The 25,435-nt window shown below is 41.6% G+C and overlaps 1 protein-coding gene across 1 annotated transcript; it reads right to left on the bottom strand.

The window, feature by feature from the left end:
• Window positions 1-1,826: 1,826 nt before the first annotated feature.
• Window positions 1,827-17,042, bottom strand: LOC137361381 (probable G-protein coupled receptor 139). The gene is made up of 3 exons (XM_068026251.1): window positions 17,030-17,042; window positions 11,646-11,756; window positions 1,827-3,570 (listed from the first exon to the last, which is right to left on the bottom strand). Exons 1-3 carry the CDS (start codon window positions 17,040-17,042, stop codon window positions 2,675-2,677), a joined length of 1,020 nt encoding a protein of 339 aa, XP_067882352.1. The 3' UTR covers window positions 1,827-2,674.
• Window positions 17,043-25,435: the final 8,393 nt, after the last annotated feature.

The raw sequence follows: 25,435 nt of genomic DNA on the forward strand, positions 1-25,435 counted from the left end.
ATAACAAATCGAAACAAATGTATGAATGAATTAATGGCAATTCCTGACTTTAAAAAAAAATAAGGCCAAACCTTCAGATCAAAATATTACCATGCTGTCATAAATGTTGCAGAAGTCTTAAGCTGCTGGTGTTGATTGATCTTTGTGACCATATGGTCCACTTATTTAGAGAAACAAAGAACACAAGGTCCATTTGGCTTGGAGCCAGATAAGTTCCTTCTGTCCAGATACACGTGGTAATTCAGGAACAGTAATTATCACCAAATCCGAGGTGGATTCAAAATTGGCTTTGTGGCAGGAAACAAATGGTAATTGTTGATTGGTGTCGCAATGACAGGAGGGCTATTTCCAGTGGTATTCCGGGGAGCTCAATACTGGTCCACTGCTTTTTGTGGAATATCTTAACGATTTGGATGTAAATGTAGACCTCATGATCACGAAGTTTGCAGACCAGACGAAGATTGGCTGTTTTGTGGATAGCAAGGAGGATAGCTGTAGATTGCAGGAAGATATTGATGGTCTGGTCACATGGGCACAAAAGTTACAAATGGAATTCCAGCCGGAGAAATACGAGGTGATGCATTTTGGGAGGTCAAACAAGACAAAGGAGTACACTTTAAATGATAAATCACTGAGAAGTGTAGAGGGAGTGAGGGGCCTTGGCGTCAATGTCCACAGATCCCTGAAAGTAGCAGGACAGGTCGATAAGGTGGTTCAGAAGGCATATGGAATCTTTTCCTTTATTCGCTGTGGTATAGAATATAAGAGCAGGGAGGTTATGCTGGAACTGTATAACTCATTGGTTAGGCCACAACTTGAGTACTGTGTGCAGTTCTGGTCACCTCATTCCAGAAAGGATGTAATTGCACTAGAGAGGGGACAGAGGAGATTTACGAGGATGTTGCCAGGACTGGAAAAATGCAAGTAGGAGGAAATATTGGAGAGGCTCGGGTTATTCTCCTTTGAACAGAGAAGGGTGAGGGGAGATCTGATTGAAATGTACAACATCTTGAGAAGCCTAGATCGAGTGGAGGTGAAGAATCTATTCGCCATATCAGAGAGCTCAGTGACGAGGGGGCACAGTTTCAAACTGATTGCTGGAAGAATAGAGGGTAGATGACGAAAAACGTTTTTCACCCAGAGGGTGGTAGTGATCTGGACCTCACTGCTTGAAAGAGTAGTTGAGGCAGAGACTCTCGACTCATTGAAAAGGAGTCTTGATATGCACCTCAGATGCCATAATCTGCAGGGCTAAGAACTAAATGTTGGAAGGTGGGATTGGAATAGGTGGATCCTTTTTTCGGCTGGCACAGAAACGATGGGTCAAAGTGGCCTCTTTCTGTGCCTTAAACATTTTATGTTTCTATGATTCCATGGTTCTTGGAAGGTTAAAATACTAAGTTATTCATCTTTTCTACTGATATTCGTTCCATGTTTTTGGCCAATCTTTTACCTCGTAATTCATCTTATTCTCCGGTCTTGCGGATCTATGTCTGGTTGTTCCCCTTATGGATTCCCTTCCTTGAATGAAAAAAGTTGGTCAGACTAATCAGAGCAAGATTCCACTCAACTTCACAGCCAATCATTTCGGTTTCGCCTTTTTCAACGTCTGGCCCCAAGTTACACCATTGTATGTTTTGGGGTTTTGAGGCTTAAACACTTTTATTTAAAAATTCGCGGTTCTGAATTTTCAATGTATTACAATGGTGTCCTCAGTTGTGCCTGACCTAACAAGTTGCAAATAACGGCTACTTATGAATCCAGTATAATTTATTAAGCAAGATGTTATAAATACTTAACAAAAAAGCACTGAAGACAGCATGCAAGTTTCTTATCCTTCAAGGCCAGGATTCATTGAATGTTGCCAGCACAGGTGATCCCTTTGTTCTCCAGTCTCTGAATTGACATTACGTGGAACTGTGTTTCAGAATAATTAATCTACAGACACCATTGTAAACTGTACCAGCAAAGACTCCGAGTTTCCATCTTTTGGGCTTCCAAATCATTATTATGATATCCTTTGAATTAACGCTTCCATTAGTTTAACATGAGGTTCATCTGCTGACACCGCACCTCTGCAATTAGACTGAAGTATGCTAAATGCATGTCCATCTCTTATTTCCTCGGCTCCAAGAGTTAACATTTCATTGTTTGAACAAACAACACATCCTTGTAGATACAAAGCAATTGTACATCAATCTTTCCTCTTCTTATCAATAATGCCAACTGCCGTAAACAATTCACCTCAACTTTCCCAGGGTGCCAGCGTTGTGTCTAATGCAATATCAGGAAAAAACAACGTTGCTTTTAATTATAAATGTTTTCTACTGCAGATGTATTTAATTGATCAAGTCAGTTAGCAATCTGATTAAACTGCATGGCTCTTGTTTAATGATCGGTGTCATATCCAGTTTAAGCTTCTTTCACATCAGTTCCTTAATGGATTGCAATCACTCTCCTCCTGACCCCTTTACGAAGGTCATCTCTTTCCCTTTGCTCTATGCTCAATATTCTTTTTTTGACTTCTGCTAATTTACTACCGATCCTCTTGCTCTGGACCCCCTCTTCCCGCCACGAACAGCTCTAGTTTTTGTCTTTACTCCTGCAGGCCATTTTCTTCTTGATCTCCAGCGGTCACCTCTTGTCCATTAACCACTTGATCTTTAAGCTGGTCTCAGTTGCTTTGTTTATGAATTAATTTAATAATTGATGTAACTGCATATTTCACCGCGCTCTTTAACTGCTCTCTGAACTCGGACTGAGTGGCCACATATATAAATGTGTTTGTACAGCAACTTAAATTCCGCAGCATATATGCGACATCTTCAAAGGTATAGTAAGAATCATCATCTAAGAAATAACCATCATCAAATATATATAAAATATACACCAGCCACAGAAATATGAAACTGCCAGATATGGTGAAGAGTAAAATCATAGACTTCCTTCTTCTCTCCATTTCAGAGTCACTGTGATTATCTTTCTTGCTCTGACGTCTCAGTCTCTGACGAACACGATTGGTCACTAAAATGTGTCTGCACGTCAGAGTGTTCAGCAACAGAATTAAAATGAATGGCAATAATGGTGTTAAAACTTTTTCAAACATTGCAAATCCAATCCATAGAGGGTCAGTAAAATAGCTTGGCTTGTTAGAGCAGCCCCATTGTACATCGTCGATGACCCCTCTAGGTTTAAATCTAAAGTAGATGGGAATATTTTTTAGACAGAGGAGAATGCCGGTAGTTGTTAGAACCACAGTCGCAGTTTTCCTGGCACAATATTTTGATTTCAGCTTCTGGCAACAAATGGCGACAGATCGATCAAATGTGAAAGTGATGGTGAACCAGACGGAACAGTCGATGGCTGCACGGATCAGGACAGAGAGAGGGCGACACACAGAGGTGAGGTCCAAGAAATTTAATGGGAAATAAAGGTTATTGATTCTCCGGAGTATGATCTCAGTGATAATGACCAGTAGATCCGCCGTTGACATGGCCACCAGGTAGCGAGTGGTGCAGGTGGAGAGTCCACAATTTCCCTTGGACAGGATTACAATTGACACTAAATTAACTGTAATGGAGAGAAAGGAGAAGCGGTTGCGAATTACTGAAAAAACTGAAAAACATTCCGCACTTCTCAACCCAAGCAGGAAGGATTTTAGCACAAACAACCATGTGGGTTGGGATCAGGTCAGATCGGGTCCATGGCACCAACCTGCCTCCAACACCAGCACTTCCAGATTTAACAAATCCAGGAAGGGACGAACAACTGCTCACCGGATGCTGGTCATCCAGTTCATTATAGTGACGAGGAGCCAAAAACGGGTAGATTGGTGAACGTTACCCAGTCTTCAACCACTCCCACTGTCGGAATCCATCCCGGGCTCGAATCACTCCCTGGCATTGAAGTAATTTCAGCCTGATTCGAATCAGTCCCTCGGATAGGAGGCACTCAGACGTCTTTGGCCATTCCTTCTGATGTATAAATGATTGAAATTGAACAGGGATTTGCTTGAGACAGTGCAAATATGATCAACGCACAGGCTTTCATTTCGACAGGAATATCATTAACATATTAGAAAGGCGGTGATTGAACACATAAATAATAATGTACTCTTCTGGGCTACACATGATAAAAGTATCCAGGGTAACCAACAGGTGCACACATTCTTTACGAAAAATACAATAACTGAGAGATTATAATTATCGGGATATGTTGTGGCTCGATTCTTTTGATAAGAGAAGTATGTGTGTCCAACTAATAGAGGCCTTTGAAATTATATAGGGATTAGAGAAGGAAAACGTGGACCTGATATTTCAACCTTTGCTGGTGACCAGTTCAGTATTTCCTCAAAATAAGATGATCATCAATAAATGCACGATGGAATTCAAGAGAGACCTATTTACTTGGAGTGCTGAGAATGTGGAAGTTGCAATGGAAAAAAAAATAAGAAGAAGCGAGGTGAGAAAATGAGGGAGACAGGATTGGAAGAATATACAGATGGAATTAGATGAGCGGGAATGAAGAAAGCATCGTGTAGAGAGGGAAGACAGTCGTGATCTAGTTGTGCCAAATGTCCTGTTTCTGTGCTGTAAAATCGGTAACTTGTCCATTAACCAGTCATAGTCATCAGTATTATTCATAATATTGAAGAGGATTATGTATTATTGCAGTGCACTCATGACCAAACGCTTCTCAGGACCGTGCTCGGGAAGGAAATTAATCAGCATCTAATAGTGCTGTCAACAACTCTACTTCGAGTAAGAGTAAGATGGGGACCAGCATTGACTACAATGACAGATACTCCAGGAAATACATGGTACCTAGTGTTACTTTGTCCAGACCAGTTAGTCAGCCACAAGCAGTGTAATTCTCGAGTGACAGAGACTCCCAGTTAGACATGTTCACTGAGGTCAGGGGCTCCACACCAGTTGGTGCAAACACACTGTATAATTCTACATTAACAGATAATTGCAGTAATCCTTACCCTCTGATATACTGCTGCTTTGAGCTCTGATTCTACAGAACACAACATTCCACATAATTCAATAACTTTACAATGCAGTGTGCCTTGAGCTAGGAACAGTTGAGACAACAGATTCAAACTGCACAGATAATTCAGGAAATTAATGCAATTATATTATTGAATATGTGTCTGTCTAACTGTAACCATTCGATCTCATGTAGTATTATCATTCCCATGGTAATGGAAGAAACCAGCTCATACACAGATTTGCAAAACTTCATTGGTTAGAGATACTTACCAGGAACGCCAATGATAGCAAGGATCAGACAGAATATTTTCCCCACCCATTGAATTGGTCGGTGCATTTTCTGCTCGGATTGATCGGTCTGTTCGTGCTGCAGGTTATACCTCTGAAATACATTCTGAGGTGACACATTCCCAGTGCATTAACTTTATACCCTCCCGGATCTCCATGGGGATACTGAGGTTGCAAAATTGTTCAAACAGTTTTTCTTAATCTTTGAACAAACAGATTAGGACAGTTGTGTTAATTCCCTGTTGATGGAATATATTTTTCACTGAAATTGAATTGGACCCATCGCCATCCCCATCCCCACCCCCCAAGACTGGGCAAATCTGATCACAACAAGCAACTAATCATAAGTGGAAGCTGTGTTAAAGAGAAATCAAGGAAGTCCTCGAAAAATCATGAGTCCCATCTGTAGATTTCATGTTGTTTCAGTGAAGACCTTCGCTCTGCATGACTATTCAGAAATTAATTTCCTAACGTCAGAGGAGCCTCTCAGGGATGTTCGTCTGCACTTTGGGTGCCTTCATTAGCTGTACAATTCTGTTCAACAATTCATAAATTCAAAGAAAAAAGGAACATAGAATGGTTGCAACACTGCATTTGGCCATTTGGTCTGTCTTCTCCATGTCTGTTCTCTGCACGGGCACCTCAGCTAATCTGACTTCCACATCTCCTCCTCACTGACATGCATTGCTTTTCTCTTAAGTTGATTATTCAGTTCGCTTCTGATTCAATCGGTATTCACCACACCCTTAGGCAGTTCATTTCATTTCCTCAACACGTGCTGTGGAAACATACGTTTTCCCTTATGTCGCCATTGATTCTATGTATGTGTCCTTTGGTTTTCGCTACGTCTGCCAATGAGAGCAGTTTCTCTGTGCCCATTCTGTTTAAACCGTCCGTGGTTTTTAACTACTCCATCAACCTTTCTCTCAATTTGATTCTCTAATCTGTCGGCATGAAACAACTGTCACACTTGGAAATTTTCCCTTGATCATTTCCTACACCCACTCTAAAGCCGACACATTGTTCCACAAGTTCACTGCCCAGAACTGGGCACAATGTCAGGATTTTCAATGTTGTTCCATCCCTCACACGCTCTTAGTTAGTGTGGTTCCCTTTTCCACCTCTTTATCCGATACATTGATGATTGGATTTGTGTCAAAACCTTCTTTCACATTGAGCTCGAAAATTTAATCACAATTGCATTGAAATATCTGTCTCCCCCTCGCCTGAAAACGGTCCATCTGTGACCCTTCACTTCTCTTTCACGAATTCCCTCTCCATTTAAATGGACAGGCTCTGCATCAGCATTTAGTGTGATCCACCAACTCCCACAGATATATCCTCCAACTCTGCTTTGTGTAAATAATAACTTCCATTCTTTCAGTATCCTCATCGCCTTCTGTTTGTCCCAACGCTGCCATCTTCCATACCAGAGCTTTTGCAGTCTCTTCATTTCACGTTAACCGTGCATTCCTCACATTAGTTTTGCAGAGTCCTCTGCGGTATCTGTCCCATCACCCGAGTGACTGTCCTCACCTCCTTCCCTACCTTCCAGAACCAGGCTATTAATTCACTTATTCTCAATTTCCTGTCCAATGCCTCCACCTTCAATACATCATCCTCCTCCATTTCCACCATGTCCAACTAAAATCGCGAACAAAATATCTTTGTTCATTCTTCCATCACACCCAAGATCTAGTCTCCTTGCCTGCAGCTTCTTTCTATTCAAGTGCAAGAGATGCACCTATGATGATAAGGTCTTTAGAAATAAAAGCGGGAGTAGGCCATTCAGCCCAGAGATCATGTTCTGCCATTCAATACCATAATGGCTGATCTGAACATGGCTGTAATTTCAATTTCCTACCAGACAACAATAAGTCTTCACTCCCTCGCAAATGAAAAGTTAGTCTCAACCAACCTTGAATATATTCAACGACGCAGACTCCACTGCCTTCTGGGTAAGAGAATTCTAAATGTGATGGAACTTTCAAGAGAAGAAATTCCTCCTCATTACCATTTTAATTGGGAGACCACTTATTCATAAACGGTGGAGAATGTGCACAGAGATCTATGGCTGTGGTTGATCACTGAGCTGTCCGGGAAGTAGACCACGAAATTAATGTTAGGAATTGACAAAGTTCTTCAAATTCATTCACTGGAACCACTGCAAAAATGTGGAATTTGGCAAGAAGGCAGAGTTCAAGGGTATGCGTCCTTGACCAGATTAGGATCTGAGCTGTGGCATTCGGTATGCCTGTAGGTTGCGGTGGAGGGAAATGGGTTACTTGGTAAGGAGAGCAGTATGGAGATTGAGAGTCGAGGTGAGGAAGGCTGGATTACGGTTGTGGAAGCAAAGTGTGAGAGCAGCCAATATTTCAGAGGTGATCAACAGCAGGTTTCTGATGGCTTGGATACAAGGGGAGGATGCTGATTTCCGGGCTGGCTGGGGCACCAATGTGGGCTTAGCCTGAGGTCGCAAGTTGAAGGCACTTCCTTCTTGTAACTTGGACGAGGGCATTTCTGGCGAGGCTGGGATTTGTGATCCATCTTTTGTTTGCCTTGAGAACGAGATGGAGAGCCACCTTCTCGAAACCCTGGGCTTCATCTGCTTTTGACACACCGGCAGTGCAATTAGAAAGAAAGTTCTAGTATTTTTACCCAGCAATAGTGAAGAAATGGTGACGTCGTTCCAACTCAGGATGTGTATGGCTTGAGGGAACTTGCAGGTGTCCATGTTTCCATGCGTCCGCCCCCTTATCCTTTAAGGTGTTAGAGGTGGCATGCTAGAAAGGAGCTGTCGAAGTAAAATTAGTCGCTTCCTGCGTTGTGAAATTGTGTATGGTGCACACCCACACTTTTTGGGATTTTCTTCTCCCTGCTGCTTTCACATGCGTTCAAGTCCTCTGAAGAAGGAATTTTCCTCCACACAAGATCAGGGGGCAGGTTGTTCAACCTTGCCAGTCCAAGAGCGAAGTCCAAAGTATGGAAAGTCCTCATCAGGGAACTCCTCTTTGCTGCCGATGCTGCTTTAACATCTCACACTGAAGAGTGCCTGCAGAGTCTCATCGACAGGTTTGCGGCTGCCTGCAATGAATTTGGCATAACCATCAGCCTCAAGAAAACGAACATAATGGGGCAGGACGTCAGAAATGCTCCATCCATCAATACTGGCGACCACGCTCTGGAAGTGGTTCAAGAGTTCAACTACCTAGGCTCAACTATCACCAGTAACCTGTCTCTAGATGCAGAAATCAACAAGCGCATGGGAAAGGCTTCCGCTGCTATGTCCAAACTGTCCAAGAGAGTTTGGGAAAATGGCGCACTGACACGGAACACAAAAGTACGAGTGTATCAAGCCTGCGTCCTTAGTACCATGCTCAACAGCAGCGAGGCCTGGACAACGTATGTCAGCCAAGAGCGACGTCTCAATTCATTCCATTTTCGCTGCCTCCGGAGAATACTTGGCATCAGGTGGCAGGACCGTATCTCCAACACAAAAGTCCTCGAGGCGGCCAACATCCCCAGCTTATACACACTACAGAGTCAGCGACGCTTGAGATGGCTTGGTGATGTGAGCCGCATGGAAGATGGCAGGATCCCCAAAGACACATTGTACAGCGAGTTCGCCACTGGTATCAGACCCACCGGCCGTCCAAGTCTCCGCTTTAAATTTCGTCTGCAAACGCGACATGAAATCCTGTGACATTGATCACAAGTCGTCAGAGTCAGTTGCCAGCGTTCGCCAGAGCTGGCAGGCAGCCATAAAGGCGGGGCTAAAGTGTGGCGAGTCGAAGAGACTTAGTAGTTGGCAGGAAAAACGACAGAGGCGCAAGGGGAGAGCCAACTGCGTAACAGCCCCGACAAATAAATTTTTCTGCAACACCTGTGCAAGAGCCTGTCACTCTCGAATTGGCATTTATAGCCACTCCAGGCGCTGCTCCAGACACCACTGACCACGTCCAGGCGCTTACCCATTGTCTCTCGGGATAAGGAGGCCAAAGATAACACACAGCAGCCACTGTGTGCAGTGGTGGAAGGAGTTCAGTGTTGACGTGGTGCATCAGGTGCACATCAAGTGCGTTCACTTACCTGGATCTTACTGAGGCGCTTGTGTTTTGTTGGAGGTGGCACAGATCCAGGAAACTGGAGAGCATTCCATTATCTCTGACTTATGCCTTTGTAGATTGCGAACCTAAGAGGCAGTGGATGAGTTATTTGTTGCATAAATTCCAGCGCCTGATATTTTCTTGGAGCAACAATATTTATCTGGCTGGCCCAGTTAAATTTCTGATCAAAGGGAATGCCTAGGATGTTGATAATGTGGTAACTGGAAATTGACCACGATGATGAATATCAATGGGAGGTCGTTAGTTTCTCACTTGCTGCACTTGGTAATTTCCTGGCAAATGGGTGATGTAATTTTCAATGTCCTTTTATGAGCACAAGCCGGATGCAAACAATGCAAAATCTATGGTGTGGTTAGTTGGCAGTGAATGAAGACAGGTTCAGCTTGTTTGTCATTCATGCAAATTTCGTCAATCTTGGCTTCAATGTTTGACCGAATAATTGAAAGTGGAAAATTACAGGGTAGATGAAGGAAGTACAAACTGTCGTTGATCTATTTGTTGAAACAAGCCACGAGCTTCATGGTTGGCTGTGATAATTTCGAATAGATACATTGTAATGAACAGGAAAACAAGGACAATACGCAGGGTTGTACCATATATGGACAAGAGGAGGGGTCATTGGATCTGATACAGGCTTGTTCATTCCCCTTCAATACTTAGTTACATGTTGTCAAGGGGAGGACACAATAGGGAGAGTTCTGCTGCTGTCCGTCGAACCATGGGGCTTGCAAAGCTTACTCTGGGGAGTTCGATGAACCATCTCTTCCCACTATTTGGCAGTACGTCATCGTATCAGGGGAATTGCGGTGGTGCATGTCGGGGCAATGGGAGGGCTATCATTATCTTCTTCTTGATGGATCTGTCGTTTGAGGGTCCAGTTCGTAGGTGATTGAGAAAGCTGTTAACAGCTCAGCTCTGGCACAGAGTTCTGGAAGTGACTGACAACAGATTAAAGGAGTTCCACGGAAAGTAAGTAATACAATTCCCGCCCCAGTAATTCATTGCATTTTCTGGGTTACTTAAAACAGCAACAAGAAACCTCGAACCCCGACTATGCCAGTTGGCTGTAAAGACAAAGCTGCCACAGATTTCACGTTCATGACAAACAGAAATCAAACACTCGGACTCTCTGGTGAATCAGATTCAGTCCTTTGTAAATACAAACATTTTTCTGTTTCAATAATTTCGTTACCATTCTCGGGAAGATCAGTTCCTCCCCTACATCCGAATTTTACATTTTGTTCCGAAATAGTTATGTGATTTTATGTTTGATTTCGCACAATATCAGGATGGATCAATTCTACACTTACAAACTTGACATTCAACAAACCCCCAAAAAGACTTCAAGGCAAATCTGTCAGCAAAAACATGTCTACTTCCTTCTGCCTCTCCCTTACATGAGTTGCAGTTATTGCAGATGTTTTACTTTGCGGTGAGTAGTTTTCTCATTGGATTGAATTACCCTGAGAGAAGGACTCATAGCCTCATAGAATATTTCATTCACCTGCCCTGCACGGCCTGAAGTCAGGCAAATTTCTCGCCCTGACAGAGATCAACAAAGGACAATGAAACATCCCAATTACACGATCAGATCCTGGGAAGGCGCAAAATGTAGGTTCATTATTTACCATATTTGGTAAACATGCATCTGTCAAAGGACAAAGCAGGAACCAGTCTTACTTCCACATAGGTTTATTCACAATACTCCATACAGCATAAGTGTAGACTACATTTCCCTTCTCCAGACCAGCTCCCCCGTACCCCTCCCCAGGTGGAAACTGGTTATTCCATATGCACCCTGATCTTTCCACAATTGGTATCAGCTGCTCTTAATCAGAATTAGAGCATGCAGCTTTACATACTCAATTGACAAATCATTTGCAACATTGGCTCATTAGCAGCATTTTGTTATCAGTCCATCAGTGTGTCCATTGTATTGTATTCTTTTTCTTGTGATTCTTCTTCGAATAGACAAGTTGCATGTGAGCATTTTAGCTCCACTTTGAAGACCAGAACTGCTCTTCACATGTCCTGCATTGCATGAATGCACACCCTCTGGACTGTTCATTCAACACTCACCACGAAATCTAACACTATGCCACTCACTCACACAGCGACATACACAAACACACGTAAGCAAAGTACAGTTGAAAAGAATAGTGCACTTTTAAAGTTTATAAACAAAATAATAGTTCATAATTCACTTGGCACGTTTTCGAAAAGACACAATGCAGACCTTTTGAAAAAGACGGCTTCCCTCCTGAAGTGTCGTTAAACAGCCGGAGTCGCGTGCTGAAGTGGCTTTCATGATTCTCTTGAAGGGTGTTGGAGAATTTTCTGAGCTTTGCTAATTATTTCTTAACTTTGTAAAAATAGAGAAACAGGACGCAGCTTGTAGCTAACCTAACCAATGATCAGGAAATGTAGACAGAGCAACTGACCACAATCATCTGGCTTAGGAAGGGACAGAGCTCATGATGAATTTTGGGGAAGTGAAAGCAGAGTATTCGTTACTGACTCTTCCGCTTTTATCATGTTTGTGCAACCTAGCCAGAAGTAACGGCCAAATATAGTACCTGGAGTGTGTACGTTAAATAGGGAACAATAGCTTGTTATGCTCGAACTAACGCTCTACTGACCTCGGACATTGCAAAGGGCACAGAGCTGCAGTTGGTCTTGTGGTTGTCCTGTGGTTTATGCTTAATTGTGAAACTGCTAGCTCTGCTTCTTTTATACTTTATAAGTCCACGGCGATTTGTAGTTGGGGGAAGCAGCACTGGACTGCATTTAGGTGAGGTGTGCTCCCCCATGATATCATGCAATAAAAGTTTGTTCTCAACGTCTGAGTCCGGAGAATTTGTTCAACAATTGGGCACAATCTGGATTTTCTTCAACAGTTTGGCGTAGTCGGCAGGATCCCTGAGTTCACGGGATCCAAAAGAACCTCGTGAAAAAAAAACTCATCAACAGGATCAGGGGTAAGTCAACTTTTCTGCGACCCTGATATCCCAATCACCCAGCCTGAGCCAGAATTAAGAGGACAACTGCGTCCCACGTGAAGGCCAGGAATTAAGTGGGCGAAGGGAACAAGGGGGTCAAGGAAGAATTGGCTGAAACCTGATCAGAAAAGATTTAAAATTCCGCGAAGGGAAGTTGAAAAGGAGATAAGTAGAAAATCCAGTAAAATGTGGCGAATTCGGTGTAGCAGTAGTACCAAATTCCGGGAATTTGGTGATCCTAATTTGAGTTTGCACGAGCTGTTCCTCCACCGGGTGGAGTAAACAGGCTGTGGGACAAAAGGAGTTAGTACAACCGTCTGGGACGGTGAACGACTGGGGCTGTAACTAAACTACCAAATTGACCCGACAGGCACGGGATCATTGCTCCTGAGTACACGAGCCGGAATCTGGCCCCAGAGAGAGAGGCTGTGGGACGGAGGGAGAACGAAAGAGCGTTGGCCTGAGAGACAGGGGTGTGCCGGTTAGCTGACCTTGAGAATTTAACATTAACTGTGCCTGTTCGTATCCTTGTGTCTATTCCTTTGGTTGTGTCTTGTTTGTTTTCCTTTGTTTTAATGCTACTTGATTCATAGAAAAGAACGCGTAAATTTAGAAGGTTTTGAGAAAGTAGAAGTAAGAGTGGACTCAACGGCTTTCAAGAAGGAAGGGTTGCCCCCGGGGACAAGTAAACCATGTCCTCTGGAGAAAGGCGCCTCACGTCTGTTTGCCCCCTCGAAGGAGACGCAGAAGTGTCACGGTAAATATGTGTTTTAAAGATAGGTATGTTTTAAAGTAAAACCAAGTTATGGTGTCTTTGATTCAACTGTGAGAATGTCGGAAGCTTCCACGAATGAATTGAATATCTGGGATGTACAGTTTGTGTTCAGCAAAACTGACTGTCGTTAAAATCTTTGTTGTCTGGCTTTCATGTTGAAAATTAAGTCTATTAAGTTGTTTGGAATTGAATGATTGCGAAAAGTGATGGTTCAGTGTGTTCATTTCTATTTAGTGTTGTGCACCCAGGAATGGGATATAAAACTGTATTATATTTTAAGTTAAAGTTTTATTTTTAGTTGGTTTTGCAACTGTGAAAAGGCAATGAACAATTTTCTGAGGGATAAGCTTCAGCCTTGAAGGTCTGAAGATGTCTGGCAGAAATATAATTTGGAGTTTGAAACATTGTTTTAATTGGAAACTCTGCTATTGTTTTATTTTACAGTCTAAATTTGAAGACATGTTTTACTGACTGTTATATTGTTTTAAGGGAAAGAAAGGATAGAAAAGGAGATATAGGAAAGATTCTGTCTGTTTAAAAAGATTAAAGTTTGTGTAAGGATCTAGTGTTAAGTCTTTTGTTGTAAGAATGTTAAATAACTTTTTCTTTAGTTTTTGGTTTTATTACAGTCATTTGAAAAGGCGCCTGAAGAAAGAGCAAGAAAAATGACGTAATTTACCTTTATTTTAAAATAAGCACGTGCTATTCTGTTCTGTGTGTAGTTAATAAGTATTATAAGTTAATAAGTCTGAATTGAATTAATACTGTTAAGGTTAATTGACCTGTTTAAGTTGAAGAACTGTTAATGTCATTTGCAACAACAATGAACTTTCAAGTTTATTAAGTCATGTTTTGGACGAGTCTTAAGTTCCAGACGTGGGACTCAATCATTTAACATCAGCAGTTTTGATTTTTAAAAAATATTATTGCAGTGAAATGGAATTGGAATCGTCTTTGTTTTAAAAATCCTTGGATTAGGAACCTCTTACAAAAGATACTAAAACATTTGGAAACAATTGGAGCTTAATCTAAAAATGCTGTCTTTCCTGATGGAGATGCTTTCCTTTGAAGTTGAAAATGTTACACATGATTTTTTTTTAAACCCTAAGGATACCAAATGGATTGAAAATGTTTAAAATAGATAGTTCTTTTCGATCAGAAAAGAAAGGTTTTGTAATGTGACGTAGCTGAGAATGTTTTGCTCCGCCCCCTTGGAGATAAACAAAGAACTTAACCCGCTGCAGCTTTTTGCATTGCTGAGAGTCAAACTTATACATATTGGACATCGTTAAATTTTACATTTCTAAGTTGACAGATAGAATTGGACAAATTAACCTATTGGGCTCAGGGGCAGAGCCACAATGGATTATTTTTAAGCAGGTGACGGCAGGTTCCAAGGCCATGTGAGAACTGATGCCACAACAAGAGATCCAGCAGCTTTGAGAATTTAAAACTTAATTGCAGACATCAAATACCATAGCATCTTTATCAATGAGGCAAAGTGCTTGAGAAGGAAAGATACTTGCAAGCATTTCTATCCCTAACGTACAAATGTACAACCAAGTCTGGGCATAAGAAATTGGAATCTATAAACAAAATTTAATTGATATGAGTGGTTATTTAAAGCACTCAAAGGGAAATCTATCTGATATTTAAGAGGACAATCAAAGTTTTAGAAAATAACAAATTAGTGGTTTACTGTGTTGGACATTAGCAATGAGTTCTGGTCCATACAGTTGGCACAAGAGTGTCAATATAAATTTGCGTTTACGTTCAAGGGACAACAGTACATCTGGACGTGTCTCTCCCAGGGATTTTATAATAATCCATCGATATTCCACCTTCCTTCAAGAAGGTTAGAGTGAAAGTTAGGCTGAAAATGGCACCGATAATGAAGGAAAAGGTTTCTTATTTGTGAATCGCAATAACACAGGGAAAGCATGAGACAGAGCAAAAGTGAGTGCAGACAATCCTCGAACTCCCCCTAGCGCAAGATATTAAAGCTCTGAGATACAAAAAAGGACAGTTCCTATTTCAGGTTGTGAGATTAAACAGACAAGAAGCACCAACCCCCACGGTTAACCCCACATTCTAATTACTAACGAGTAAGGTTACGACCCAACAGCCACAAGTGACTGGTCTCCTTTGCCTTACCTTGACTACAGGACCAGAAAATGGACTTGCGATAATATAAACTAATAAAATTGTAGACGATAATGTAAAGCTTGAGTTGGTACCGGTAATATTGATTTTCTCAGATATCCAGCTACCTGATTGGTGCCCTGAGAAGACCCGAGAGTTGTGCAAGGTATTACTGTAACAATTGTTGAGACAGGAATTTGGTAATGAGAAAATGATAAAAACATTACATAAGGTACAATGATATTTTACCACATGTTATGGAAATTGGGAAAAGAGGTAATTGGAACAACATTGTCAATTGTCTGAGTGTAGTCTGGAAAACCAGGTGATCATATGTCATCATCCTAAATATAAAACGGCAGAATCAAAATGTGGTTTTAATGCCACTGTAAATTGCACCAGGGAAGCTAGGAAAACATTGTCAGGACTAACCCATGTGGCCTATATGGGAAAGGGGAGATATTGCTTAACCACCACAGCGAAGGAATATCAGTATGGATCTAAACGGACTTGTCCAGTGAGCAACAGTAAATTTTGGTTCAACCCACAAATACCAACCCGAGTAGGGAAGATGGAGCAGGTACAGATACATGAGCAAAAGACAGAAACAGAAAGTATTAAGGAGGATTTGACAAACTACCTCCGAGAATATGAATATACTATTCAGCCATTGCCCACACCCTTGGGTAAAGAGAGACAGCAGCGGGAAGTCATTGCAAGCTGGAACAACAGTCGAAGATGCAGAAGATGAGATTGACAAGATAAATGATTCTACCTGGCAGGAGGACTTATGGAACTGGGGCTCAAACGTGCAGATACACCCCTGGTTTAGAATTATCTCCCATGTCCTGATAGTGGTTTTGGGTATCATGGTGTTAGATGTGACATACTTAATTTGGCAACTTAAGAAATTAATTAGGCGATGTAAGAGGATGTATGAACACAGGTTGGACAGCTACCCAAAAAGCAATTAGTGTTTGAACTTGCTGTGTCAAAGGAGGGACAATTAGTTATGCTATTAAAGGGTAATTGTATAACCTTTTCATATATACTGAAAATGAGTTAATGAATGATCAATGTACTTTATGAAATTGTATTATGTTTATACAATCGATTATGTAACAGTGATGCTTAAATGAGATGGTAATTGAACAAGTGTTCCACCTTTTATTTTGTAAACAAGTATTTGAAGCCCCTGCAAAACTTTACAGAGTTCCCACAGCCCCCTTGAGATATAAGCAGGCGATGTATTGAGTGCGACCCCTCCGGGTGTTGAAGGCTGTTTCTAGACAAATAGAGACCATTAAAGGCACTTAGGTGGGATCAAGGGAAGGATTCTTAAAGGGGTTTTGAAGAGTCAAGAGGGGACTGTGAGAACAGAATTTTAGAATTTTAAGAACAGAGTTTATGGGAACATTTAAGCTGAGATTAATCAATCATGTATTGCCAGCTTGGCCTTGTGGCTGATACAGCGCGATGGCAGAAAAATATATTTTGCTTCAATGATTACTTTAAGACCCTGCCTCTCCCTCTACTCATGATGATGCTGTGTTATCATGGTATGATAAAAGGAGGGATTGTTGGAGAAATTTTTCTGAGCTTTGCTAATTATGACTTAACTTTGTAGAAGCAGAAAAGCAGGACACAGCTTGTAGCTAATCTAACCACAACCAACGGTCATAAATTGTAGACAGAGCAGCTAACCACAATCAGACATTACGGCCAGATATGGTGTCTGGAGTGGACATTGGATTAAGGAACCAGCTTGTTATTGTTGAAACTGATGTTTTGCTGACCTCGGACTCTGCATGGTGCACAATCAAGTAGGCAGTCTTGTGACCATCTTATGGGTGTTTATCTAATTGGGAAACTGTTAGCTCTGCCTCTTTTATACGATATAAATCCACGGCGATCTGTAGCTCTTTGGGAGTAGACTTTAGGTAAGGTGTGCAACCCCATGATATCATGCAATAAAGTGTTTGATTCTCAACATCTGAGTCTGGAGAATTTGTTCAACAATTGGGAAAATCTTAATTTTCTCCATCAGTTTGAGATCAGTGGTGAGTAAGGGTTTAGAAACAATAATCAGAGGGACAGAATTTACACACATTTGGATAGGTTTACGTTATTTAACGATTGTCAGGATGAATTTTCAAAAGGCAGATCATGCTTTACGAACGTAATTGGATTTTCTGATGATGCAACTGATAAGGTTGATGAAGGAATGGGGTAATTGCTGTTCATAAAGGTTTTAAGAAAGTGTTTGATTCGATGCCACATAAAAGGCTGGTGAACAATGTTGAGCCTCATGGAAAAGAAGGGTGAGTGTCCAATTGGATCAAAAATTGGCTTAAGGACAGAAAACAGAGAAATGTGCAAAATGGTTGTTTTTCAGACTGGAGGATGGTAGACATTTCGTGTTCCCCAAGGGTCAGTGCTGCCACCTCTGCGTTTTTGGTTTTTTTTGTTATATGTTAATGACTTGAATCTTGGAATTCAGAGACGAATCCCCACATTTGCTGATGAAACCTAACTTGGAGGAATGGCAAACAGTGAGGTTTATGCAAACTTCCTGCAACAGGAGATAGATAGGCTAGCAAAATGGGCAGAGAAGTGGCAGATCGAATTTAATACAGAGGAGTGTGTGGTGATGCATTATGGCAGAAGGGATAGTGTGAGGTTTTGCAAACCGAATGGCTCAGTTCTAAAGACTGTGCAGGAACAGATGGACCTGTGTGTGGTTGTGCAAAGATCTTTGAAAGTGGCAGGACATATTGAGATAGTGATTGCTACGCATATGAGATATTGGGGTTCTTAAATGGAGGCATAGTGTACAAAAGCGGGAACGTTATGCTGAAAATGTATGCAGCTCTGGTTAGGCCCCAAATGGAGTATTGTATCCAGTTCTAGTCATCACAGTTTAGGACGCATATGAGTTTGCTTGAGAGGCTGCAGAGCAAATTTATCTGTATAGTTCCAGGGATGGGAGATTTCCGTTAGAAGGTGAGGTTGCAAAAGCTGGGGTTGTTCTCCCTAGAGCAAAGGATATTGAGAGAATATTTACTGGAAGTGGACTAAATTATGACAGAATCACAGAGTTGTTGCAGCGCAGAAGGAGGCCATTCAGCCCATCGTATCTGCACCAGCTCTCTGAGTGAGCACTTCCGTTAGTGCCATTTTCCTGCCTTATCCCCATAAGCCTACATATTCTTCTTTTTCGTGTTACGAAATAATTACCTGTCGGTTGTGTCAAATGAACCTGTCTCTATCGCACTCTCTGGCCGCATATTCCAGATCCTAACCACTGGCTGTGTGAACACGTTTTCCTCATGTTGGGATGTTTTTTTTTTAACCAAGTACATTAACTCTATCCCCACCCGTTGATCCTCGGATGAGTGGGGACAGTTTCTCCCTACCTACCTGTCTAGACATCTCATGATGTTGACAAGTTTAGATACGATAGACAAGGAAGAGCTGTTTCCATTAACTGATTAAACAAGGACTGTGGGACACAGATTGAAAGTTTTGAGTAAGAGATGCAGGGGGAATATGAGGAAGAAAGTTTATAAGCAGTAGATCATAATGACCTGGAACTCACAGCCCATGAGGGTGGTGGAAGCAGAGACAAATCAAAGATTTAGAAACATAGGAACATAAGACCATAAAAGCAGGAGTAGTCCATCCAGCCCATCGAGACTGACCTGCCATTTCGTATGATCATGGCTGATCGACCACTTCATTACCTTTTCCGCACATATCCCCTCATGTCATTTGTATTTAGAAATCTGTCAATCTCTGCTTTGAACATACTCAATGACTGTGCGTCCACAGCCCTCTGGAGACAGAGTTCCAAAGATTAACAGCCCTCGGAGTAGAGATTTCGCCTAAACTCTGTCCTTAGTGGCATCCCCCTTATTTTGAAATTGTGTCCCCTGGTTCTAGAGTCCCCAGCCAGGGGAAGTACCTTAGCTGCATCTACCCTGTCTATCCCTTTAACTACTTTATATATTTCAAAGAGATCACCTCTCATTCTTCGGAACGCTAGAGAATGCAGGCCCAGTTTCCTCAATTCCTCTTCAGAGGACAGGCCTGTCATCCCAGGAACAAGTCTGGTGAACCTTCATTGCTCTCCCTCCTAAAGTAAGTGGAACAAAGCTGCACACAATACTCCAAATGTGGGTTAACCAAATTTGGATATGATTGACTTCACTCCTCCTGTACTCAAATCATCTTGTGATGAAGGGTAACATACCATGAGCCTTCCTAATTGCTTGCTGCACCTGCATGTTAGCATTCACTGACTTATTGACAAGGACACCCAGGTCCCTTTTGTACATGTACACTATCTAATATCTTACCATTTAAGAAATACTCTGCACATCTATTCCTCTTACCAAAGTGCATCACCTCACAGTTTTCCACATTATATTCCATCTGCCACGTTCTTGCCTACTCACTGAGCCTGTCTATATCCCCTTGAAGCCTTTTTGCATCTCCTTCACAACACACCTTTCCACGTAGTTTTGAGTCATCTGCCAACCTATAAATATTGCATTTGGTGCCCACATCGAAAGCATTGATACATATTGTAAATAACTGTGGCCCAGGCACTGATCCCTGTGGCACCCCATTAGTCACAGCCTGCCAACGTGAGAATGACAATTTTATGTCTACTCTCTCTTTTCTGCTTTGAAACCGATCCTTAATCCATGCCAGTATATGAAGTCCTATTCCATGTGCTTAATTTTTTCTAACCAACCTCCTGTGGGGAACTTTATCAAACGCCTCCTGAAAATCCAAGTACACCACGTCCACCGACACTGATTCTCTTTGTAACATCCTCAGAAAACTCCACAGGTTCATCAAACATGACTTCCCATTCATAAATCCATGTTAACTATGCCCAATCATATCATTATTATCCACATGTCCGTTCATAACATCATTTAGAATCGATTCAAGCATTTTCCCAACGACTGATGTCAGGCTAACAGCTCTGTAATTCCCTATTTTTTCTGTCCCTCCCTTGTTAAATAGTAGGGTGCCATTTGCTACCGTTCAATCGGAAGAACCGCTCCAGAATCTATATAATTTTGGAGGATGATCACCAATGCATCCAGTATCTCCATAGCTGCCTCTTTCAACACTGGGATGTAGAATATCACTTCCTGGGGACTTATCAACCTTCTGCCCTATTAATTCTGCAAGACAACATTCTTACTAATACTAATTTCCTTCAATTACTCATTCACCCTAACCCCTCGGATCTCTAATTCTGGGCGATTTCTTGTATTTTCCTCAGTGAAGACAGACGCAAAGTAATCAATTACCTTCTCTGCCGTTTCTCTATTCCTCATTATAAATTCTCCTGATTCTGCCTGTAATGGGCCCACATATTGTTAGCCAAGTGATTCCATTTTATGTACCTGTAGAAGCTTTTACAGTCGGGTTTTATATCTTTTCTAGCTAGCATTCATATTCTAGTTTATCAATTTTGTAGGACTTTTCTTTTAATCATACACAATCCTTAACTTCCTCTGTTGTCCATGGTTGACTGCCTTTAATTTTGTGGTTTATGTGCCTTGAAGGAATGTATAGTTGCTGTAAACTATGTGATATTTCTTTAAAGAATATCCATTGTCTATGCACGGTCCTTTCTTTTCGTGTATTTTTCCAATCCACCTCGGCAAATTTGCCCCTCATACCTTCATAACTTCTTTTGTTCAAACTTAACACCCTGGCTTAAGATTGAGCTACCTCACTTTCAAACATAATGTAAAATTCAATTATATTACGGTCATTCATCCCTAAAGGTTATTTTACAATAAGATTATTAATTAGCCCTGTCTTATTACACAACACTAGATCTAAAATTTCCCGTTCTCTAGTCAGTTCCTCAGCATACTCCTTTAGAAACCCATCCATAACACACTCCAGAGACACATCATCCATAACATTCTAATTAGGTTTACCCAGTCGATATGAAGGTTGAACTCACACGTGCTTTCTGCATTACCCATGATGCCTGGTTCTCTAATCTTCTGATTAATTCCATGCCCCACACTACCACTACTGTTTGGTGGCCTATAAACAAACCCTACCAATGTTTGCTGCCCCTTGTTGTTTCTTAACTCCACCCAAACAGATTTCATATTTTGTTCTTCAGACCTGAGATCCTTGTCAAAAGCCTTAGTAAAATCCATGCAGACCACATCCATTGCACTATCCTCAACAATCCACCTTGTTACTTCCTAAGAAATTGAATTGAGTTAGTAAGACGCGACCTTCCCTTAAAAAAAATTATGCTGACCATCCCTGATTAATCTCTGCTTTTCCATGTGGCAGTATATCCTGTCAGAATTGATTGTAATAATTTACGTAAATAATCTTGAGATTCTCAGAATATGCAATGGATGGTGGGACCCAAGGATGTACAGAAGGTCAGGGGGATCTTGGTGTAAATTTCAATAGATCACTGAAGGCAGCAGCACATGTAGATAATGTGGTTAGGAAGGCATATGGGACACTTGCCTTCATTAGTCCAGGCATAGAATACACGAGCCCAGAGGTTATGATGCAGAATTATAAAACACTGGTTAGGCCACAGCTGTTGTACTCTGTACAGTTCTGGGCACCACTCCATAGGAAGGATGTGAGTGCACTGGAGAGGGTGCAGAGGAGGTTCACCAGGATGTTGCCTGGTCTGTAGCATGTCAGCGATGAAGCGAAACTGAAAAGTCTAGGGTTGATTTCCTTAGAAAAGAGAAGGCTGAGGGGGGACATTATTGAGGCCCAGAAAATTACGAATGGCATTGATAGGTTAGATAGGAAGAAACGTTTTCCCTTAACAGAGGGGTCCAGAACCAATGGGCAGAGATTTAAGGTAAGGGGCAAGAGGTTTAGAGGGGATGTGAAGAAAAACATTTTCACCCAGAGGGTGGTTGGAATCTGGAATACACAGCCTGAAGAGCTGGTCGAGGCAGGAACCCTCACAACATTTAAGAAGTATTTAGATGAGAACTTGAAATGCCATAGAATACAAGGCCAAGCGTTGGAAAATGGGATTAGAATGGTTAAGTGTTCGATAGCCGGCTCAGACACAATGTGCCGAAGGACCTGTTTCTTTGCTGCATAATTCTTTGACTCGATTACTCTAATCTGCCTACCTCCTAGGTTAGACTGATCCACCCATAATCGTTTTCCCTATCCCTTGCAATGTTGTTTTTTTTTTGAAGCAATGATGCAATGTCCACAGACGTTCAATCTTTTGGTACCTGGCCTGTATCTCGTGAGATTTGAAGATGATCTGCAGAGCATTCGCTAATTCCTCCATGGCTTCCTTTAACAACCTGGGATACAATCCATCCGTGCTGACAATTTATCCACTTTCAGGAATGCCAGACCCTCCCGTACTTCCACTATCATTATGCTTATTTTATCTAATATTTCACACTCCTCCTCCATTATTACACTGTCTGGATCATCCCTCTCCTTTGAGAAGAAGGAGACAAAACGCTCATTGAGAACACTATCCGCATCTTCTGCATCCATGCATAAGTTGCCCTGGACATCTTTGATATGCCCTACCCTTTCCTTAGTTATCCATTTCTCTTAATGTACTCAAAAACATCTTTGGGTTCTCTTCGATTTTACGAGAAAATAATTATTTTTCATGTCTTCTTTTTACTTTCCTAATTTCCACTGATATTTCACCCCTGCACTGCCTTTACTCCTTTAGGCTTTCTAAAGTATTGCGTTTTGTGTGACCATCATAAGCTTTATTTTACTGCTTTATCTTACCCTGTCTGCTTCTAGATAACCAGGGGGCTATAGATTTGGCATTGCCACACTTTATCTTTGCCAGGACATGTCTACACTGTGCATGTAAAATCTCGCTTTTAAATGTCTCCCACTGTTTACCCCTGACTTTCCTTGAAGTAGCTTTATCAAGTCAATTTTCGCCAGATCACCTCTCAGCTTCGTAAAACTTTGCTTCCCCCAATTTAGAACCTTTATTCCTGTTTTATCTTTGTCCTTTTTTCCATGATTATGCTAAAACTACCTGCATTATAGTCACCGTCTCCAAAATGGTCACCCACTGTTGCTTCATCCACTTGCCCAACTTCAGTTCAGAAGAATAAATCTAGAATTGCGCCCCGTCTCATTGGGCTTGTTCTGTGCTGGCGAAAACAAAGTTCTCTTGAATACAGTTGAAGAATTTATTACCCTCTGTGCCCTTCATACTATTTGTATCCCGGTTGTTATTGGGGTAGTTTATATCCCCATCCATTATTGCCCTATTGTTTTTGCACTCAGATATTTGCCTGCATGTTTGTTCTTCTATCTCGCTCTCACAATTTTGGATTCTATAGTACACCCATAGTAGTGTGGCTGTCCTTTTTTTATTTCTTAGCACCACCCACATCATCCCTCATCAAAGCTGTTGTTGGTTCCTTAACCCTGCTTAACCCTTAACCCACGACCCCTGCTTTTTATCAGCCTCTCTATCCTGCCTGAAAAACTTTTATCCATGTATGTTGATCTGCCATCATTGCCCGTCTTTAAGCCAAGTTTCTGTTCCAGCAATGTTGTCATGTTGCCAAGTGTATATCGGTGTCCTGGGTTCATTGGTTTTATTTGCTAGATTCATTGGATGTAAATACATTCCTTTTTTACACTGACACATTCTAATGTTGCACACTTTTTAACCTTTGCTTCTTTTGTCTTTCAGAGTTTCTCGCTAATTTTCTGCCTGCCGAATCCTGTCCTGAATTTGTCCCATCTGAACCTGCGCGCTTGTTCCCATTCCTCTGCTAATCTAGTTTAAACCATCCCCAACAGTACGAGCAATCCTTCCTGCAGAGCAATTTGTCCCAGTCCTGTTCGGGTGTAGACTGTACGGCTTGTACAGATTCGGTTCAGACTCAGACATCGGCCTAAGAGCGTTAAATGGTTCACTGATAGTAGACGGAGTTTATTATGGATACCGATGGCTTTGCTTTTTACATGATTTAATTTACACGTACATTATTGCTGTAAAACGGGGTTTCCAGATCTCATAGCTGGAAATCGAGAATTAGCAGGGGCAGCAAAAACCACAGCAAAGATGAGTGAGTAAATAACAAGAACAGTAATACAGTGAGCAATGGTTCACACAGCTAATAGATGGAGATAAAGATTTACCAGGATGAACAACAGCAGCAAGCAGGGCAGAGTAAATGATAAGAACAGTAATGCAGTTAAACACGGTTTATAAAATTACAAGCTGTATAGTCAGACTTACCCGGGACACCAGTGAGAGCCAACATGGGACAGTAAATGTACTGAATAATCTGATGTGCACGATGGATCTGAGAGTTGAATGACAGCCAATCATATTGTGTAGAAAAAGAGTAAAGTTGTGAGGATAAACTCCTGCCCATCGTTGTATCATTCCAAACTATTGTTCTCAAATTCTGATCCACTGTTGTAACATTCCAATCTATTGTTCTCAGATTCTGATCTATCCTCTCGCTCGCTCGAGAGCCGCTGACCCCTATTAGTTACGAGGTTGTGGCTCGACACAGACACTATGGGATAACACATTGAAAAGAGTCCTTTATTAATAGAAGAAAGAAACCCTCCACTGGTAGAATAAGGGTCCATGGAGACTGATATTAATTACAGACACTGAACAAACAGTTCAGTTCACACCTTTCAATCCATCACTACAATAAAGGAGAATAATGACACTGTCTGGATTGAATGCATGAGGGAGGTGTTGAGGGGAGGAGTGGTGGAAATAGCAGAGGCTCTGGCCAGAATTGTCCAATCCTCCTTGAATATGGGAGTGAAGACAGAGGAATTGAGGGTGGTAAGTGTTAGACCCTATGTAAGAAAAAAGAGAGATGGGGCAAATCCTGCAATTACTGAACAGTCAGACTAGCGTCGCAACTGAGAATTTTTGTCAAGGTCACCTTGGGATGTTTTATAACATATAAATCGCGTTGTTCTTGTTGGTGAATTTCTCTGTGGGAGAAGCCGCCGGTCACAGATAGGCCTGACTAGCCAGCAGTGGACCTGCAACCGAGGAGTACAACATTTCTAAAATTTTCACCCATAGAGAAATGC

This window comes from Heterodontus francisci, unplaced genomic scaffold, assembly GCF_036365525.1.
Source record: "Heterodontus francisci isolate sHetFra1 unplaced genomic scaffold, sHetFra1.hap1 HAP1_SCAFFOLD_214, whole genome shotgun sequence".
Taxonomy (NCBI): Eukaryota; Metazoa; Chordata; class Chondrichthyes; order Heterodontiformes; family Heterodontidae; genus Heterodontus; species Heterodontus francisci.

What these genes read in the sequence shown, in the direction of transcription:
- LOC137361381 (XM_068026251.1), bottom strand. An exon ending in GAAGCCGTCTTTTTCAAAAG is followed by an intron (nt 3,571 to 11,645) that starts GTCTGCATTGTG and finishes TCTCCATTACAG; the next exon opens with TTAATTTAGTGTCAATTGTA.